The sequence below is a fragment of the Simochromis diagramma genome, unplaced genomic scaffold (genome assembly GCF_900408965.1).
Source record: "Simochromis diagramma unplaced genomic scaffold, fSimDia1.1 OVJJ01000343.1, whole genome shotgun sequence".
NCBI classification, from domain to species: Eukaryota; Metazoa; Chordata; class Actinopteri; order Cichliformes; family Cichlidae; genus Simochromis; species Simochromis diagramma.
In genome coordinates this window covers 3,503,267-3,516,354 of record NW_024386831.1, presented here as the reverse complement: position 1 = coordinate 3,516,354, position 13,088 = coordinate 3,503,267, and the positions used below count along the sequence as shown (strand labels likewise).

Sequence of the window (13,088 nt, the reverse complement as noted above, 5' to 3'; positions counted from 1 at the left end):
ATGGGCGGAGTTTACAGTGAGGTCGTGGAATCATAGAGCTGCTCAGATAAACATACACATGTGGCTCACAGCTGGACAGTGATAAAGCAATGATAACAATGACAAACGGTTTTACAAGAAAAATATTCCACTTTTATTCAACAATTATATATTCAATAATAATGTGGGATTAAAGGAGTTCAATCCCCAGCGTTTAATGTGCTAGTTACACAGAGACACTCTTAATAAACAACAATAAATCCGGAGTCAGTGTTACAAAGTTAATCCAGTGCTAAAAATATACATTTTCATGTTTAAAATAACAACAACAACAACAACAACAACAACAACAACAACAACAAAAAAACAAAAAAAAACCCACACTCCTATTTGTAGTCCGTGGACCCGACCACACTGAGATGAAAAGGTGATGATCATGTCACAGACAGGTATGTAGATGCAAACACTTCTGTTTTCTTCAAGTGCTGTCAGTCATCGACGATGCTCAGCATGCCGCTCAGCTTTAGCCTGCAGGCCAGTTCTTCCTCTTGGCTTGCCAAAATCTGGCGTTCCAGCTCCTTCAGTCGCCACGTCAAAGATTCAGGAGCAGTCTTACGCCGGGTCACTTTTTCCAAAGGATCATCAGGCTCCTGGAAAGATAAAATATTTTCTTTATCTGTAGCAGCTTAAACAGCGAACCTATTTCAGTGCCGGGAAACAGTCGTACCTGTGTGAAAGATGCCTCTCGAGTCCTGGCTGTGGGGGTGTGCCTTATGGTGGTGGGCATGGACAGAAGGGTGGAGGATGGGAGGAAGAGCGGGGTGGTCAATTGCTCCAAAGGGTCGCCATCCACCCAGCACTGAAGCTGCTCCATGCTCCTGCAGAAAGGCAGAGAGGGTGTGTTTACTGTCGGACTCCCCAGTCAATCAAACTTCAATTTAAAAATCACAATTTTGACTTGTGATGATTATGAGTTCATTCTGATTACAATGCTTTTGTTTCTTTCTTTCAGGCCCAAATTCAGTCGCTCTCAAGTTTAGCTCCACTAGAGATGGCTAAAAACAATCTTCAGTCAACAAGAACCTTTTGAACCTGCGCAAGGGTTTCAGGGACTTCTTAATTAATATTGAATCAAAAATGAAACGAACGCAGCAGAAAATGAATCAGCGTGTAATGGTTTGCTCCTGGATACCCAGCAGATGAAAAATTGCTCATAGGGGACACAAAAGAAGTGGAAAATTCTCATTATAATAAAATTGGGATGATTTTGCAAACTGCCATGAGGTTCACTGAGGTTCACTTGAACTGGTGGGTGTGGGATGGCCTTATGGTCATAAAAATCTAATCTGGGGCTAAAACTCCCTACCTGTGTGAGCCCCACCACCCTAATCCATGACCATCACATTTAAAAGCAGTGATGTAGGTATACCTCTTGCTTTCAGCTTTCTCCTCCTCTAAGCTCTGCAGGACTTTGTGGGCCAGCAGCTCCGGTGGCGTGGGCGTGTGGGTGATGTCCAGCGGGGCTGACGTAGCCTCGACGGGCTCCACCAGACTGTGGAACAACCTCTGCCTGAGGGTCGCCGTGGTGGGTGTGGCATAAGCAGCTGCACTCACCCTGAGGAGGGAGAAAACCGGAGGAATTAGGAACAAAGGAAGAGCAAAGGAGGCGCTCCAAGGATGCCACCATGACGCCGGCTTTAGAGCATTTAAGTAGGACTGTTTTTGGGGAGTCTGAGTTTTTGCTTCATGCACTGCACAATAGTGTTGCACATTCAGGTGCTGTCAGATTAAAAGAAAGATGCGCATGTCTCAGAGGCATTGACAACCTGTGGGGTTTTCCCGGGCCTCCTTACCCCTCCTTCTCTTGCTGCTTCTCTCTGTGAGTTTGCCTCATGGCCTCCGTCCACTCCTCGGGCGGCTGGAAGCCCTTCAGTGAGTATTTGGGGAAATAAACCAGGATCTCTCCATCCTCTGTCACAGCATCTTAAAACAAACAATAAATAGGAATTATGGGTCAAAAACATCAATAGCAAAGTGGAAAATAGGCATTTTTTTAAGATGATCTTCCACAGAAAATTAGACCAAACTGACAAAGACTAAAACTTAAGACATTGTCTTTACATTTTTATTGTATTTGGCAACTTTATTAAGTGCTCTATATGGTTTTAGTTAGTCTCAAATTTAGTTTTAATTAATTACAGCAGCATGGTCCTCACCTTGGCAGACAGGTGGTTTAGGTATCTGCCAGTCCTTCAGCTTGTGGTCAATGCAGATCACCAGCACGTCATCCCAAGGAATCAAACTGAAGTCCACACATACATCGTCTTCTCCAGCGTATCCAGGGGTTCGGGTGCGCCGACTCTTTAACTTGACTCTTTCCAGAAGGTTTTCGAGTCGAGACATGAGGAGGGGTTGATTGCGACGCGAGACCGGGATCTTAGCGGCGTAGCGAAAGATGGAGGAGCACAGCTCAGACCACGAGTCTAAAGAGAGAAATAAGATGATTAAATATATAAAATAGGATTATTAACCTCTGAATATCTTTGTGGAAAATAAATCTCTTTCTGTGTGAAACTGACCTGTTGCGGACAGCTGCTCCCACTCTGGCAGCTGCAGGCTGAGGATGATTTCCCGCAGCCAGGCCAGGTGCTGGTAGGAGTTCCAGGCCAGATGAGGCACAAAATCCCTCATGTCAGGCAGACAGAATTCGCCCGGAGGCCATGAGAGCCCGCAGAGCTCCTGAGATGCCGCTTTATCAGCAACGTGAGTCAGGACTGCGTTGTAAAGCTGAACGACAGGAGCTGGATCCTGGGATGGAAGATGTGCGGTAGCTCGCTCCAACCGGTGGGAGTAAACTCTGGGACTGAATTCATGACTTAAGGTGGACTCAATGAGCTCCACTAGGGTCTTACAGGTTAGACTGAAAGGTGGCAGAGTACGGAGAGCCAGCCAGCGCACGGCCTGGTTTATCTGAAGACAAACAACAGGACAGGACGGAGAGAAGATGGAGAAGGTCAGTAAAGGAAAAAAAGCAAGACCAAAAAAAAAACCTCCATGATGGCAAAGGAGCAAATGCGTACCTGTTTGGATCCCTGCAGATCATTAGTGGTCTCTGGTATGAAGAAGAACGTATACTCCGATATCAGGCCGTCCATCACCAGTGTGTGCAGCTTCAGAGCTAGAAGAGATGAAGCTTTTTTAAAAACACTCATTTACCAACTACTACAGAAATCTCTTCGTGCTGTCTTCACTACCATTTCTCACCTTCAACAAGTTTCTGTGTATCAGCAGCGCCCCCGTCTAGCCCTGGCACCAGGATGACGAGCGGCAGTGGGCAGTGCCAGGCGCTGGCTTGCTGTAGCTGTTTGAGCTGAAGCAAGGCGGACAACAGCGGGACGTCCTGCTCGTCCTGATCAGGCTCCACGGTGGGCAGGGCGGGCAGCAGCATGATGAGGGCGCTCGTCCCCTGGAGCTCACAACTCTCCTCCATTTTTGACAGGCCGTCTTCGTTTAGCGGACCTCGAGACACCTGCGGGGTGGGGAAAGAAATATTAAAATATAATTCCTAACCGTTTTGTTTTTCTGATCATTAACGGACTTCTGGTACTTTTAATCTCAGCAAAACATGATTTATGTCCCTGAAAAAGCTGCTTCTTCTTTACCCTTTAAGCCTATTCTAGTTATTTTTCTTCACACAAGCCTTTCAGCTTCAGCCTTAAAACATTTAACCTAACGTGAAGCTCCTGTCTATTGTGATTCTAGCACAGCTCTGCTCTGAATAATCATATTTCTATTTCTGCATGCCCTGCGTGATCTGACCTTGATGCTAATGTGGACTTTGTGAGTGCGCTGTCCGCTCTCCTGCAGCGTGTTGGTGACAGTCAGTGTCTGCAGGGTGCCCTCTGGCTGCTCCTCCCTGCCCTCTGACTCCTTATGCCCACCGAGCTTCACCTCCAGCCAGTCAGAGAGGATCCTGAAATCACAACAGACAGGACACAATCAGTGAAATGTTCATAGAAAACCGGGCCTAGAATATCTTTAGGGCATTAGAGCACCTGTCTGCCAGGCTGGCAACGCTCTCATGGTTGCTGGGTAAAAGAACGACGGCCTTCCAGAAGATTCGCTCGGGTGCGTTGGGGATGCTTTCCGTCACCAGCGCCGGCAGGTCGAGAGGCGCCCAAACTGTTTCGCTGAGGGCGACGCCAGAAACAGGTCAAAATGACACTTTGTGACACGGACTGCTGACTGAACAAACACAGGAACAGGACTTACTCAAGCAGCTGCTGAAAGTAGTAGTGTACTCTCATCTGGTGGATTGCTCCTCGTTTCATATTGTACAACCTGGACAGACAGAAAACATGTTACAGCAAAGGAACTGTGCTCATCGTCCAACACTGACAGGAGACAGGAGAGGACAGGAGATACACACACCTGGTGCTGGAGAGCGCCAACATGCCAGCATTTCCCAGATTGACCAAACCACGAGCCAGATCTGCTATGGAGGGCTGAGCAGGGGCGCTGGGAGCCAGAGCTTTCAGTTTGAAGCGAGGGTCAACGCAGCAAGGGGCTGCAGGAAAGCCTCGCATCTGTCGCTTCAGCTGACGGCGAACAGCCACCACGTCACGCCACCTGGTAGATGAGGAAGAGGAATATTTAAAAACTGCAGAAAGACGTTTCTGGGATTCTTGGTGCCGTTTTGTTTTGCTCGTGCGCCTTCATTATCCAGGTTTTTACCTTTTGATGTACTTGTGGATACGCTGCAGCTCTGCTTCAAGCAGGTTTTCAACCAACACAGCGATGTCTGCATTCAGAGTCTCCTCAACTAGACTCACACACACCTGCTCTGTGCATTTAGCCACCCGCTCTGCTTTCTCATTCAATGCCTCTCTGAAAAACAATTTTTTTAAGTTAATGTCTGCCACTCGAAGAGCTCCAACGTCACGACATTCCTCTTTTTGTTTTGCATGTCCACTCGTCCTCATCCTCAGTCACATGCATACTGTTAAGTTAGTGGATGCTCATAATAAATATGAAACAAGTCTTAAATAATGAGGTTGGTGTGCGTGTGTAAGTAATTCTTCAAACATTCAGTGTCGGGCTGGTTTTTCTATTCTCCACAATCTGCAACAGAAGCCCCGCCCACCTCCTTTGTGGGTCAGCCAATCAGAAGACAGTTGGCTTAAAAGGCAGGAGCTAAAAGAGCTTGTCTGAGACATAGGATGAACTGAAAATTGTGCCAAAGCCCGAAAAAGACAAATAAGGATCATTTTGAACCGTGTATCGTGGAAAGCGACTGTATTCAGGTCAAAAATTAACATAACAGATTTTGCTTAGTTACACATTTGGTCAGATCTGTTTGTCTTACTGGATCTCAGATGCGGCGGTCTCCTTTATGGTCTCATCTAGCACTTCGTGCATCACCTCTGTGCAGAGAGAGAAGCTGAACTGAGTTAGGAAAGCCTCGTGCTCCTGACGCCTCCTGATACAGACAGAAAAGGAAAAACAAACCAGGGTTAGTCGTGGCAAAAACGGCCCAAAATATTTAAGACGGAGTCACAATTGCGGCTTAGGAAAACACGAGTCTGTTGTTAGAGTGGAAGATATTTTCCCTTTTTCCTAACTGAACCCAGGGCGGTGATACGCCTGTTATAAACCAGCTGCTGGCAGACCAACCTGGCTTCTTCAAGCTTGCGTTTTTCTTCAGCGATGCGCTCATGCTCCAGCTTGATCTCGGCGGCAGACACCTCCTGTAGCATCTGCCTCAGGACCTCGCTCACCATCATCTCCACCTGCACGCTGCTCTCCCTGCACAAAACAAAAATAAACAAAAAAACCCAGCCAGTTATCAGTCATGTTAACCGGAGGACTTCCTCCCACACACTGCAATCACAGGTTTTCATGATAAGCTTACTTGAGCGCTGCTGAAGCGTAGCTGGCGCCGGCCTCAGCCATCTCCCTCACTGCTGCATCAACCACCTCTTCTACCACACCATCCAGCTCAGCCATGATGTCCTGCAGCGAGCGACAGACAAGATGTTTTAATGAGTTCTTATCATCTTTTAAGAGAAGGAAGGAAAATATTAATTCTTTATCTTTACTGTTAAAGGTACACTAAGTGATTTTAAGTGAGCAATCCTAAATTTAATTGCAAAAATATCTACATTGCTTATAAAAACACAGAGTTACTAGAGAACGGTCCTGTACTGAAAATGAGAATTGGTAATGTCTATGAAGAGCTGGGAACTCTTCCCCACCTCATCACTGAACACCAGCTGAGGTTTGGGTGGAGGTGACGGGGGTCTGACAGGCTGGAATAGCAGCTGGGGCTCAGCTGGGTGGGTCGAGAGCTCTCCCGTCTCATCTATAATAGCTGCAGCTGGCCCAAAGGCAGCGGGAACATCGGGAGCTTTGACTGGTACGACCTGAGACGGCAGCTCGCCACTGGGTGGCGCCTTCAGCTCCATTCTGTCACCAACAACTGAAACGGCAAAACAGACATCAAAGAATTCACTTCCTCGCCTCCTGAATGTGATCAAATGATCATTCTTAGTTGAGTTTTACAGAAATAGAATAACCTAACGTGTGTGCAACAACTGGAGAAAATAAAACATGTTGACCTTTAAACTGGGATGGCGTGGCCTCGATCAAGCCTCCTTCTCCTCTGTATTTGTTCTGGGAGTCAAAGCTGCAGACGGGGGTGTGCTGGGGAGGGTTCGGGAGGGGCCCTCCGTTTACCACCTCCCCAATCAAGACCGTTCTCTTAGCGAGAATCACCTCAGACTTCTTCTGGGATAGCGGCAGCTCTGGCTCCTGATAGGCTATTCGACTCAGCTCGACCATGCTGCAGACAAAACGTAAAACACAAAAACGAGATCAAATCAAAGGCTATTTAAGGTGGTCTTGCCGATGCAATAAGTCTGCAATACGACCTTAGAAACACAGCATTCCACTGAAAGGAGCTGAGAGAGAAACCAGTGGCGTGGACGCTCACCCGTCGTTGACGTTGAGGCCGTACTGCTGGACGAAGTCAGTCGCTTCTGCAGTGGTGCGGAACATCAGCATCCGCACGACGTCATTAACAGGAAACAAAGTTGAGCGGGGACCCACAGTGTGAGCCATGTTCAGGGTCTTCAGCGCCTTAGCTCTGACCTGCACACAGACATGAAGTTTAGGAGTTTTCAACACCCGCACAAAAAACTGTATTTTAATGAGCACCAAATCTTTTTCCAACACATCAATATTTGTTCTGACCTTTTCAACCAACAAAAAAACTAAAATATTGTCCCTTTAATTAATATCCTGCCAGATCTAAATTCATCTCCATGCTGAAGTTAAGTATCATATTTTTTTAAGGATTGTTTAAGACATAAGCTACAGCTGCTAACAACCATTATGCCATCATACAGTTCCAGGAATAATATTTACATTGACAGGAAGTTGGTTAACTGGGATTTGGTGGTCGTCAGCTGGTTGACGTGCGCTCCAGATACAGCACGAGCTTACAACACAAGTGTTACTGCAATCCTCTGTTTTAACCTTCTCTCACTCATTTAAAAAAAAGAGTCATTAAAAAGTCCATCAGGCTTGATGACTACAGTATATCAGGAAATAAAAATATTATCTGGTATGGCACATTCATTTTGTGCTGAATAAAAGATCAAATAATTAAATTGTTTCCTGGCACAGTGCAGGAGATGAATAACAACACAAACAAAATAAAATAATAACAAGAGCAACAAAAATGTATTCAGCAAATTTAGGTTGTGATCCAAAAGTGTCACAATTGAAGCATCCCTGAAAAAAGTGCGTAAACAAACTCATTGAGAAACATTCAGACATGATTTCCAGGCAGTTTCTGACCTGGTTGAAGTATCTGTGCAGGAGGCAGCTGGCGAGGTACGAGGCTCCTTTCACCAGCTTGAAGAAGCGAACAAAGTTGTTGCTGTTGACGGCAGCAAACGCCTGCACCGCAAACTTCACCTCGGTGGAGTTTCGCACCTCATCGCGAAACTGCTGCACCTCACTGCGTGGAGATTAAGGGTCAGGTGTGAGATGCAGCTACAAATTACAGAGGAAATGCTCGCTGGAGCACCGAATGGGTATATTCTGTATATGTTTCCGTGACTGACCGCAGGATGTCCCCGTCGTTGAGCTTCAGCAGAACGCTGTACTGACGGAACTCCGGCTCACGGGGGCAGAAGATGTGACGCGTAGCCAGGTCCTGGTACATTTCTTTCAGGCTCTGCAGGCACTTGGTCATGTTCTCGTTGTTTATCTTGGGGTCGAACGATGACATGTGCTCCTCGCAGAGGTGGTGGGCACAGTGCACGTGGAAGCGGGTGCACTTTTCAATCAGTGACACCGTTTGTGGGCAGCAGAGGTGCTGCTGGATGATGTCCTGTGAGTGAGAGATGGAGACGAGGATCAGTCTCTCCAGAGCAATGACTAAATCACACCAATCACCCACCTAAACCTCCAGAAACAAAACAGCTTTTTTGAAGTTGTAATTAAGTATAGCTGGAGCAGCTCATCTGAAGCACTACCTTGCGGATGCCGCGGGTTCTGTTCCAGACAAAGTCGTACCAGTCCCGGTAGTTGTCGTGGCCCAGATCCATGATCTGCGTCACCAGATAGTCCATAGTCATGCTGAGCACCGGCAAAGGACGCAACTCGTGGGGCAGGGGCTCCTCCTGGTCGGCTGATGAGCGGCTGTACTCCTTGATGGCGGCTTTGTGATCCACCTGGTCAGAGACGGAAGGAGAAAAAAAAAAATTGTTTACAGCAAGAAAGAATCTCATTTCCTTGCATGACCAGGTTACAGCCTGCTACAAAAAACACTGAAAACCATTTCATCCATCTATCCAGGGCAGCAGTCTAAGCAGAGAAGCCAAGACTTCCCTCACCACAGCCACCTCTTTAATCTCATCGGAAGGGGACAAAACGTCATTCCCAAGCCAGCCAAGAGGTATAACCTTTCCAGTGAGTCCTGGGGCTGCCCTGGGCCAATACATTTTCATTCTGTACTACCCATTGAGGTAATGTTAACATCACCTCAATTTTTGTTTAAATTAAAAGAAAAGTTTTAAACATTTAGTTGTTTGACTGTCGGGCATCATACGAGGCTTTCTTTGGCCCACAAACTTAAGTGAGTTGGACATTTCTAGTCTGCAGTGTCTCTCCAGTGTATACATATTTTTTTATTATTTATCACTAAGCCTAAACAGATATTTACACATTCATTATTTATGAATAGCAGATATGTTTACAATGTTGTGCACCCAAACGTCCAATTAGTGCAATCAGATGAAGTGAATAAAGAGTTTAAATCTAAATGTGCTCCAGAGAATCTTCTGAATACTAAACATGGAGTTCTAGGTCAAATTTAATATTTTAAATAATATTAATATTGATATTAAAGACATTACCGTCTCTGTGCTTGGAATGACTTCGAATGCGCTGAGCTGGTTCCGAGTTTCTCTCATGTACCTCTCCTTCTCAGGACACATGTCAGGACACGTCCCCACAAATACCTTGGAAAGGTGGAGGTCTGTCCGCTTTGGCCGGCCTGTAAAGACATCAGCACTAAATGTCTCACACCTTTTTATTTTAATTTTTGTAGCTCTGTTAATAATGGCTGATGTGAGAGGTGGCTTTGCCTTGACGCAGGATCTTGTCTCTCTGCTCGAGGAGGCGGTATTTGTCCTCTGCGGTCTCAGCCACCTGCCCGATGAGGGGGAGGAGAGAGGATGGGACCGGGCGCTCGGAGCTCTGGCTCTGGCTGGTGCTGCTCTCTTTTTGAGGTTCAGTGTCAAACTGCAGAGCCTTTACGGGGGAAGGTTTCTTCACCGGGGAGCTGACACATGTGAGAGAGCCATGATGTTGTGGAAACTTTTCATACTACATGACAGCTTTATTGGTGAAGTAAAAATTAGGTGCTGTGTTACCTGCGGCTGAAGGTCACCGTGCTGCTGAGTGTGGGAGGTCTGAGGGTGGGTCTCCGTAGTGGTGAAGAAGAACCCGCTTTTGACTCCATGTCCTCCTGGCCTTCTCCTTCTGACGTCTCCTTTCCAGTTCCAGGTCTACCCGCTTTCTCCCCTGGACCTGCTCCATAACATTACACATTAATACAGAAGAACCATCACTCTGTGTTAGAGGATATTTTTGCCAAAATAAACTAGCTTTTAAAGAAATGTTTGCATTTACTCTGCTTCTTTCTCTGCCACAGGAGGAGAAGCTCTTTTCCTTGCAGGATTTTGCCTTTTTTCTTTGCTTTTGCCGCTGATGCCTGGAAGAGATGATGGGAAAAGACAAAAAAAATCTACATTACACTCTATAAAGTAGAATAGGAAACTCCAAAATACCTGCAATAAAAGAGTAGAAGCTTGAGAGAGAAAAGTTAAACTGAATGCCAGTTTTGTTGATACCCTCTAACTTAGGATGTTGAGGGTACAAAGAGGTGACTCACGTGGTCATTGAAGTACACTATGGTGAGGTTCTTGGCGGGCCGGCAGATAATCTTGTGAACTTTCCCAAACCGAGCAAAGTGCTTCTCGATCGTGTCTCTTCTGTTGAGTGATGAAGGGACGTTCTTGCACATGAGTGAGGTGCAGTCGGTGGGAGACATGCCGCTCAGGCTGTCCATGCTCTCAGTGCGTGAGCCACGTTTATTTGGGGTCGTGGTTGCGACCTTTGATTCTGAAGGTTTTGCTGAATCTGTAGAGAAAAAAAATCACAACAGTCATTGTAAGCACTGACGAGTAAACTGGTCTTCAATTGTTTAGAAGTACTTTACATGATGAAGGATTTTTGCCATGACCCTTCGAACATTTATTACTAATGCATAGTATATATGACTTTTATGTCTCACCTGATTCTTCGGCTTTATCCTGCACATCTTTGGTCAGTGTCTGGGCAGCAGGTGGAGTTACAAAGAGGTCACCACTCTGAATTTGGACATCCTCCCTCTCCGGTTCGTTTGCAGCCTCCCGCCTCACTGGTTTAGCACCATCCTTACGAAGACTGCTCAATGCTCGGCTGATTAATCCTCTTGGTGGGCCACGCGACCTCATCAGCGGCCTCTTTGGGGGATGTCTCGGTGACTCTCCTTCAGGTGGAACATCCTCCTCAGGGACAGCTGATTTCTCAAGGCCGGTGCTGGAGATTGGTGGATCGTCTTTCCGCTTGGTGCCTTTGCCAAGCCGTGCAAATATGTTGATGTCCCCTTGGGTAGTATGGACTTTAACATCTGTACTAGCCTCTTCTTTGGTTTTGGTTTCACTAAAAGCTGAGGGCTGACCAAAAGTTGTTCCTCCAAAAAGCTGCGATGCCTGAGGCTGGAGGGTTTTGGGTGTAAAGCTGAAAGACGACGGGGTGGTGGGCTCTGTGGTGGCAGCCTTAGTGCTGGAGCTGGTGAGTGTGGCTGGTTGGGAGAAGGTGAACTGAAGAGTGGTAGCTGGACCACTACTGCTGTCAGTTGTTAGTGGGTTACTTTGAGAGGAGATAGAGGGGGCTGAGGCTGGTTCAGAGAAGCTGAAACCTAAAGACCCAGGCTTAGGCAACAGAGAAAAACCAGCCGTGGTGGTGGTGCTGGAGGTTGTCTGGGACCCACCAAAAGCTGAGTTGGACAGTGAAGTGGTTGGGGGGTTGGTTGGCTCGGGACTGGCACTAAAGATGGGTTTGAAAAGTGCCTCATTGGCTGGCCTGAAACTAAATTCAGATGGTGCGAAGCTCCTGCTCTGACCTGGCCCAAGCAGACTGGCGTTGGTGGTGGCAGTGGTGGATGATGATGATGGCTGTCCAAACCCGAGAGGCTGAGGCTGACTCACTGTGGGTCTCAGTGGGCTCCCAAACCCAGAGGGCTGCTGGCCGATTGCTGGTGGCTGTTTGCCAAATCCCGAAGCCTGCCCAAAAGCAGGCGTTTGCCCAAACATTGAACTCTGACCAGGCCCTCCAGTCTGTCCAAAAGCCGGTGTTGTGCCACCCCCAAAACCCGTGCTGCTTACTCCTGATGACGGCTGTCCAAACGCTGAAGCCTGGGCAGATGGCTGTCCAAACGCTGAAGCCTGGGCAGATGGCTGTCCAAACGCTGAAGCCTGCGCAGATGGCTGTCCAAACGCTGAAGCCTGCGTAGATGGCTGTCCAAACGCTGAAGCCTGCGTAGATGGCTGTCCAAACGCTGAAGCCTGGGCAGACTGCTGTGGCAAACGCTGAAGCCTGGCGTAGATGGCTGTCCAAACGCTGTAGCCTGGGCGGACTGCTGTGGAAACGCTGAAGCCTGCGCAGATGGCTGTCCAAACGCTGAAGCCTGCGCAGATGGCTGTCCAAACGCTGAAGCCTGGGCAGACTGCTGTGGAAACGCTGAAGTCTGCGCAGATGGCTGTCCAAAGGCCGGGGCTTGTCCAAACATATTGCTTCCTTGAGGGGGCGGCTGACCGAAAAATCCCACACTCTGCGGGGCCTGTGTGCTGGAGCTCTGCTGCCCAAATGATGAGAACAAGCTGGGCTTCACGCTGCTGCTCGGGACTTGGAAAGCTCCTCCATGGGCACTACCGAACGGATTGGGTGTATTCATGGCTCAAATAACGTTTTATGTTAACGTTTTTAAGCATTCGAATAGCAACAAGCAGTAAGGCAGTTCCGGCCTGAGGAGAATTTAAGCTTAAAAGCTGATAAAAAAAAAAGAGACGAAAACAGACTCGTAGCTACACTGCTAGCACAGGCTAACACCATGAAAGTATTACTTAGTAAAGTTTGTTTGGCTGCTCATAAAGTTCCCCCAGTTAACAGAATTATAGGAATACCCGAAGAAGTGCGTCAAAAAAGATCCCACCTTTTACTGTTTTGTGTTGCTTTTTTGGCTCACGTTTTTCTAAATCCGGTTCCGGTCCGACAAACTTACAGTCCTCCTTCTGCTAGTAATGCTAAACCATTCGTTCCGCTATGGCCAATTAGGCGGTTGTTAACAGATAAGCGACCATATCTCTTAAAAGAAAGAATATATTTCATGAATGTAAATTAGGTTATCAGAGCTGTATAAACCAGAAAAGAACTACACTATCTACTTCCCGGGGACTGCATTCGTGTCACCTCGGAGACTACAGTTTGCTCGT

At 47.2% G+C, this 13,088-nt stretch overlaps 1 protein-coding gene across 1 annotated transcript; it reads right to left on the bottom strand.

The window, feature by feature from the left end:
* Positions 1 to 109: 109 nt before the first annotated feature.
* LOC120730923 (minichromosome maintenance complex component 3 associated protein) lies at positions 110 to 12,522 on the bottom strand. Its single transcript, XM_040027533.1, has 29 exons — positions 12,314 to 12,522; positions 10,847 to 12,283; positions 10,445 to 10,692; positions 10,183 to 10,264; positions 9,924 to 10,080; positions 9,636 to 9,832; positions 9,405 to 9,544; positions 8,523 to 8,720; positions 8,109 to 8,377; positions 7,840 to 8,002; positions 6,971 to 7,128; positions 6,597 to 6,820; positions 6,234 to 6,457; positions 5,891 to 5,991; positions 5,653 to 5,784; positions 5,345 to 5,458; positions 4,714 to 4,866; positions 4,411 to 4,608; positions 4,252 to 4,320; positions 4,035 to 4,169; positions 3,799 to 3,952; positions 3,244 to 3,508; positions 3,060 to 3,157; positions 2,559 to 2,949; positions 2,196 to 2,462; positions 1,833 to 1,962; positions 1,409 to 1,594; positions 707 to 857; positions 110 to 629 (listed from the first exon to the last, which is right to left on the bottom strand). The coding sequence occupies exons 2-29, from the start codon at positions 11,907 to 11,909 to the stop codon at positions 468 to 470; spliced, it is 5,829 nt and encodes a 1,942-aa protein (XP_039883467.1). The 5' UTR covers positions 11,910 to 12,283; positions 12,314 to 12,522; the 3' UTR covers positions 110 to 467.
* Between the last annotated feature and the right edge of the window lie 566 nt (positions 12,523 to 13,088).

What these genes read in the sequence shown, in the direction of transcription:
- LOC120730923 (XM_040027533.1), bottom strand. Translation starts at nt 11,909, where the DNA reads ATGTTTGGGCAAACGCCTGCTTTTGGGCAGGCTTCGGGATTTGGCAAA. An exon ending in TCATTCCAAGCACAGAGACG is followed by an intron (nt 8,721 to 9,404) that starts GTAATGTCTTTA and finishes GTCTCTGACCAG; the next exon opens with GTGGATCACAAAGCCGCCAT. An exon ending in ATCTGCAGGGATCCAAACAG is followed by an intron (nt 2,950 to 3,059) that starts GTACGCATTTGC and finishes GTTTGTCTTCAG; the next exon opens with ATAAACCAGGCCGTGCGCTG.